The sequence below is a fragment of the Montipora foliosa genome, chromosome 4 (assembly GCF_036669935.1).
Source record: "Montipora foliosa isolate CH-2021 chromosome 4, ASM3666993v2, whole genome shotgun sequence".
Taxonomy (NCBI): Eukaryota; Metazoa; Cnidaria; class Anthozoa; order Scleractinia; family Acroporidae; genus Montipora; species Montipora foliosa.
Genome location: NC_090872.1, coordinates 48,117,743 through 48,125,242, shown reverse-complemented (window position 1 = coordinate 48,125,242; position 7,500 = coordinate 48,117,743). Strand labels below are relative to the sequence as shown.

General features: G+C 41.7%; 1 protein-coding gene across 1 annotated transcript in view; it reads left to right on the top strand.

The window, feature by feature from the left end:
- LOC138000893 (uncharacterized) overlaps window positions 1-7,500 on the top strand; it is a 44,699-nt gene that overhangs the window by 8,073 nt on the left and 29,126 nt on the right. Inside the window, exons 3-4 of the mRNA XM_068847561.1 lie at window positions 813-1,223; window positions 6,155-6,268. Of these exons, the coding sequence (XP_068703662.1) occupies window positions 813-1,223; window positions 6,155-6,268 (525 nt within the window). The remainder of the gene's footprint in view (window positions 1-812; window positions 1,224-6,154; window positions 6,269-7,500) is intronic.

Below are 7,500 nucleotides of genomic sequence, written 5' to 3'. Positions count from 1 at the left end.
GAGCGGTCGAAACGTCGTTCTTATTTTTTATCGATCGTTTTTATAACTAAAGGTCTTTGAATTGAATTAATTTTTTTTTTGTGGCACGTTTCACCCCCAAATACAGAATATAGCTAAGCTTTGATTTTTTTTGTCAAATCATCTTTTTTTGAAAATATTATAGGTATTTCAGTATCGTTTATCGCTTTAAAAGGAACATTTTTCAAAATGAAAAGAAATCTATGCCTGGCTGGATGCAAAAGCGAATACCAGATAAGACTTAGAAAAGCGGTTTGATAACAATCGTTTGTCTTATTTGTCACGCGGTTTTGTGGCCGGCTACGGTTGCTTATTTTGGAACTGAATTCATTATTACTGTGGCGACTGTCCACACTTAATTAATACCTTTCGATTTATAGACTTTTTGTGTGAAATGGATGTCCAGTCGTGAGCTGCTTTGTTTGACTATAAAATTGCAGTCGAGTAAGCGAATTACTACTCTTCAGCTTGACTTTTTAGTTATTAATTTCTGCTGTTGTTCTAAACTGAAGAGGGAGGGTGTAAAGATTATCAGTCAAACGGAAAATGTTGTGAAAGAGGTTACTGCGCATATAATTTCGGTTTTACTTGTTCATGAAAGTCGTCAGTTATTGTTTGCCGAAGGCTCTTTCGTTTACTGCTGTCAGCTCAGAGGTCTTTGATCACTGTAAACTATATACACTAATGATTATTAATTTTGTGCTTTATGCAGAAGCATAAGTATTTCCATAGATATTTATTGCTTTCTGGGGTTAAAAACGGGAGCTCCGCTAACCTATATATTATTTCTATAGGTACAACGTTTGGTTACAACTGTCACGAGTACGCTGTTTATAAATTACTACCGGCAGAACGCCCTAAATGGAATGAAAGCAGAAATTTATGTTCGGAAAGTGGGAGCCATCTGGTATGTATTGAGCATCAACAGGAAATCAATTTCCTGGCGCGTAAACTTGAAGAACTGAAGTTGGAATCCGAATATTTTATTGGCTTGGATAAACAGAATGAAAAGTGGACTTGGATATGCAACAGGAGTACTGTGGTTACTCCAAAGAAAAGACCCTGGGCAATACATCAACCAAGCGGCAGTGGTCCATGTGCTAAAATGTACTTTGTTAGGGAGTATCTAGTATTTGAGGACATACCCTGTGATGTCAGAAAGGATTATATTTGCGAAAGGCGCAATAGCAGTTGCCACAAAAAAGGTTAGTTCAAAATAAAATGCCCTCTTTGACAGGCGCCAATCACTATCACTATCATAATAATAGTAATTATTATCAATACGCGCGGCCAAATGACAAACTGCCCTCTGTAAAATGCACATTTTTGCGTGCCAAACGGGAGATGCCCGGGCTAAAAATGCATTTTTCGCCCTGGTTCTGACTGGATGCAGAGATGTCAAACAACTTTGCCCGGCCAATGAGATCATGAGAATACCATTTCAATGCCATAGTTGGCATAGTAGTACTCCTTTGTTCTCAATTTTTGCTCTTGTTTAACTGATCGTATTGTAGCAACAACTTTCCATACCATAGTTTCATGCTTTATCTCTGTTAAACATCTTTTTTCTTATTACATGAATTTGTAAGATTTGGCCTTGTGTTTTGATAATGATGATAACCACATCACTTTTGTCGGGCATAAAGTTCATTTTGCATCCTTTGCACCCTCTCTTTGCTCGGGCGCAAATGATGCTACTTGGGCCACAAATAAACTATATGCCCTCCAAAAGTCATGTGTTTGTCCATTTATCATCATCATTATCATTATCATTATATTCTCTCTAGGAATAGTTAATCACACCTCATGGAATGCCCAATTCCCCTTTCCGAGACGAGGCGGAGACGAAGTATTCAATTATTTGTAGGAGGGGCGTTGTTTTTAGGCAAAATCCTCCTCCTCCTCCTCCTCCTCCTCCTCGGCTGTTCTCTTTAGCGGTCGCCACAGCGAATCATTTGCCTCCATCTAACCCTATCCTCTGCATCCTCCTCCTCTCTCACATCAACTAACTTCATGTCCTCTTTCACTACATAAATCTCCTCTTTAGTCTTCCTCTAAGTCTCCTGCCTGGCAGTTTAACCACTATCAGCATTCTTCTACCGATATATTCCTATCCCTCCAATATCAGTCTGGCCTCTCTGACTTTATCTTCAAAACATCTAGCATGTGCTGACCACCTGATGCACTCATTTCTAATGCCGGCCATCCATCCTCGTTACTCCCAAAGAGAACCTCAGCATCTTAACCTCTGCTACGTCCAGCTCTGCCTCCTGTCTTTTACTCAGTGCCACTGTCTCTAAGCCATACAACATCGCTGGTCTCACCACCGTATGGTAAACTTTTCCTTTCATTCTTCCTGTAACCTCACCGTTCTAATTCGCACACATGTATTCTGTCTTGGTACGGCACACCTTCATTCCTCTCCTTTCCTTTGTTTTACCAAACAATCCGCACTTAACGTTCAAAGTAAGGCATTTTCACGTGTGGGTGTCAAAATCTGAAATGGGATACGAACTAGTCTCAAGAACGTATCCAGGAATTGTTTTAAGAAGACGATTAGAACAAAACTAATTGAAGGTCTAGAAAATGAAAACTCTTATGCCGAAAGTATACCATTTTCACTGTCAATACAACCACTGACTGCCTTCGCGATACTAAGTTATGGGAAGGGAGATTTTGTCATCGCCTTCCGCTCTAAAGCAATCGAAACGGAAAACAAAACCGCAACAAGGATTTTAATAATACTCTCGCCAAAACTCAGAAAATAAATAACTCCCCTTCCAAGACAAGATCATATAAACTTGTAAGGAAAGGCGAGAGAAAAACCATGCAATTCGATTGTGACGCGAAACAGATTTGTTACTGAAATTGCCGCAGAAGGATCCCCTGCAACTGTTGAAGCGCTGTCAACCAAGGCCGAATTAGCGTGGGACATCTTCATGACCATTTCTGTTTGCATGTAGTGTTCGGTCGTCTAGAGGGATTTCCACCCCACATGCCTAGCTACATTTTCTGGGGAAACACCTATGAGAGACATAGTTATCGAACACCCGCTACGGAAGCGGTGCATAGTTTCGCCATTATGTATTCTGAGTGTAGCCAAGTGGAGGGATAGACGATTAGCAATCGCAGAACCGATGAATGGTTTGTTCGATACGGCGCCTTTCTTGTTGGTGGAACGGAAGAGATAGCAGTCTCTAAGGAAGAGGTCCGGCCCATCTGGTGGGATGACGACCCTCGCAATCGCAGCAAACAACTTTTAGTTTGTCCGCAAAGGAATAGAGGGGCTTGATCTAGGATAAAAAGGATGGGAAAAAAAAAGGGAACGACGATCTATGCGAAGGTAGACCCCAAACAAAAAGAACATAGAAAACGAAAAGGGAGGGCAACACCCGCCCGCCTGGCCGGACCAGGAACCCGTCCTGAGACAGGTTATAGGGTGTGGTTTAGAATTCCCTTCTGGTACGGCAAGGAGCGGGAGGGGAAAGAAGTAAGTCCGACTACAAATAAAAAACAATAATAGTAATAATAATAATAATAATAATAATAATAATAATAATAATAAAAATAATAAAGAAAAAAAAAAAGAAACTAACAAAAAACGAGACGATATGAGTTGCATGAAACACATTTAAATAACGCCACATATTAACTAAATCTGGGTGTAACACTTCTAATTTTGTTTACGGTGGCCGGAACTGCCCCTAGATCGAGAGTTAATTACAAGACCTTGCAAAGTGGCCTCGCTTGCCACAGGACAAGCACACAGGGGGCTGGCAACGTGGATACGGATAAAATCGTAGCCTTTCACCTCTAGGCAGTTACTGGGGCAGCGGTCGCTTGAGACCAAACTCTTTCTCAGGTCGAACACACAACCAAACTCTTTCTCAGGTCGAACACACGACCAAACTCTTTCTCAGGTCGAAACACAACCAAACTCTTTCTCAGGTCGAACACACGACCAAACTCTTTCTCAGGTCGAACACACGACCAAACTCTTTCTCAGGTCGAACACACGACCAAACTCTTTCTCAGGTCGAACACACGACCAAACTCTTTCTCAGGTCGAACACACGACCTAACTCTTTCTCAGGTCGAACACACAACCAAACTCTTTCTCAGGTCGAACACACGACCAAACTCTTTCTCAGGTCGAACACACCACCTAACTCTTTCTCAGGTCGAACACACCACCTAACTCTTTCTCAGGTCGAACACACAACCAAACTCTTTCTCAGGTCGAACACACGACCAAACTCTTTCTCAGGTCGAACACACGACCAAACTCTTTCTCAGGTCGAACACACGACCAAACTCTTTCTCAGGTCGAACACACGACCAAACTCTTTCTCAGGTCGAACACACGACCAAACTCTTTCTCAGGTCGAACACACGACCAAACTGTTTCTCAGGTCGAACACACGACTAAACTCTTTCTCAGGTCGAACACACGACCAAACTCTTTCTCAGGTCGAACACACGACCAAACTATATCTCAGGTCGAACACACGAAGGGGGCAAAGTGAACGGAATAGCAAAAACGAAACACCAACAGACACAAACGAGCGAGGCGGCACCACAGAGTGACACATAAATGGCAAAACTTGGCAAAGCACGCGGTAGATATGTAAACTAAGGACCCGGGCCATCAGAGTGAAAAACATAACCTTGCCAACCTGAACTTGGGCAGCCGCGGCGCCCGGTGGCGCTTGAGGTTGTTGTGCTTCGGCTTGAAGTTGTTGTTCTTGAGCTTGAACCTATTGGTCGTGTACTAGCGGCTGTCCTTGTCCTGGGCCCTGAACTTGTATACGGTTAGCCAAAGCTTCCGCTCGAACGGCCATAATGAAGTGCTGCGGCTTCGGCAACGCGAGACTCAAAGTTCAAAGCAAAAAATTTCACAGTGGACCAGAACGGCGTAACTTTGCAAAAGAGACCGAAATCCAGAGAAGGTTTGCATAAATAGGCAAATGAGTTCCCTGGGGACTTGAATAGCATTGTCTCCTAAACCCTGAGGTGTTACAAGGATACCGGCGTTGCGCGCAGACTAAATCCGTGGCTATTTTGACAGTGAAAATATAGATACCTTAATTAGTAAGATGAAAAATTAAATTTCCAACTGAGGTTAAGTATAGTCTGTAGTTTTCCTCTTTACATATTGTTCTTCTACCTAGCTTGCTTTCTTCTCTTTTTCTCCTAAATTCTTCTACTTTCTAAGTATTTCAAAGCACAAAGAGTAATGTTTACATGTTGTTGTTGTATGTAATAATAATAAAAAAATGTCTAAATAATTTCGTGTACAGTCTGGCTTGCCACGATTAGCTTCTCGCTATTTGCAAGCCAGCCTAGTAACAACTTAAACTGTTTCTTGTAAATAAATAAAACTTGAAAACTTGAAACATACTTCCATTTCTCTAGATTTTCTTCTACCTGCTCTCTGCTCACTACAGATCACAATATCATCTGCAGACATCATAGTCCATGGAGGTTCCTGTCTGACCTCATCTGTCAGTCTGTTCATCACCATAACAAACAAGAAGGGCCTCAAAGCTGAGTCTTGGTGCAGTCCCACCTCCACCTTACAGCACAACTGTCTTACAGCTCTCATACATGACCTGTACCACTCTAACATACTTCTCTGCCACTCCAGAATTCCCCATACAATGCCACAGTTCCTCTCTCGGTACCCTGTTATATGCTCTCTCTAGGTCTACAAAGACACAAGGCAGCTCCTTCTGGCCTTCTCTGTACTTCTCCACCAACATCCTTAAAGCAAACGCTGCATTCTGTAGTACTCTTTCTTGGATTGAAACCATACTGCTGCCCACAAGTGCTCAATTCTGCCCTTAGTCGAGCTTCCACTACTCTTTCCCACAACTTCATTGTATGGCTCATCAACTTTATTCCTCTGTAGTTGCCACAACTCTACATCTACTTAAGTTGTTTACGAATCTGCGCCTGTCTTGCTCTAAGTAAAATGTACCATGCCTTCCTCACTAAACAACATTTTTTAATAAATTGGTTTGAGGCCAGAAAATCGACGCGGGTGTAATTTTGTTCAGAGTGTTACATGTACCTTTGCATTCACAACGTAAATAGACGCTCGTATTTTCCTTTATTATTTCAATATTTTAACAAGCTGAGCCAGATATCGATGAAAAGGAAACAATCAAGCCTACTACAATCCACACATTGCCAGATGTTTCCGTTGCCACAGATTCAGTGATCACAACTCGACAACAACATGAGGGAGGTAAGCGATGGGAAAAAATTGAATTGTTAGAGTACTGAGTTGGAACAGGAACCCATGACCCGGAGCCTACAACTCTACTGTGTTTGTGTAACGGCGTTTTCACAGACCGATTTATTTTTAGATTGAATTTCCCGCGAAAGAGACTCCCACAGGAGCCCGATGACCAATTACAAGAAATTAAGCTGACGTCATAGGGTCACCGAACCGGAACTGCCTTTGTTTTTTGACCTAATTCGCGGGAAGGGCTAGTCTAAAAATAAACCTACTTGTGAAAACGCCGTTTCACAGACGCTGTATGGAAGTTGCACGCTCCAGATGGGTTCCTGGTTGGAATAAACTACCTTAGTATAATTACATAGGTGATTATTGAAATTTCTCTGCACTGATTGGTTGCACTAGAGGTGGTTATTACGCGATAATCACCTAAGCGTTTTTTTTTTATCAAAATGGCCGCAAGCCGTTTTGTCGAGGTGACAGACGAGGTTAAGATGTTAAGATGCTGAGGTTCTCTCTGGGAGTAACGAGGATGGATGGCCGGAATTAGAAATGAGTGCATCAGATGGTCAGCACTTGTTAGATCTTTTGGAGATAAAGTCAGAGAAGCCAGACTGATATTAGATTATTTTTCAAATAATAACCTATGTAATAGGCCACGTTCGATATATCAATATTCACACAATGGCTACGAGGCTTTATGGTTAAATTTGAATATTGTTTTGTTTAGAAATCCCCCTTGAGACTTGTGAGACAAAGAAAACAGAACTGAGCCGTGACATTTGATCAGAAAGACTCGTAGCAATGCGGGAATATTGATATATCGAACGTGGCCTATTATGCTAAAGCAATTATTCACAGATATTCTCCTTGCCTTCCGCAAATAATTGTTAATTTTTGTTCTAAACCGTCGCACGCGGTATTTCAAATACTTGAGATGCACATGCCATGTAAAGATTTTCTGATTTATACTTATTTATTTATTTATTTATTTATTTATTTGATTTCCCTTTTCATTGACTGGTTTGCGTCTTAGATAGTTAGAGGTCGTAAGACTTTAACCTCTGTTTGGACTTTCCTCTGATTTGTGCAGCTGTAGCTTCATTACCATAATGAGGCACTGATCGACAGAGGGAGGGGGGTAAAGGAGGCACCGTCAGCTTCTATTGATACCAGCCTCGTAGCTGAAAGGAAGTACCGACGTTAAATAGAGCTACTTTACCTTTACTTTATCGTCG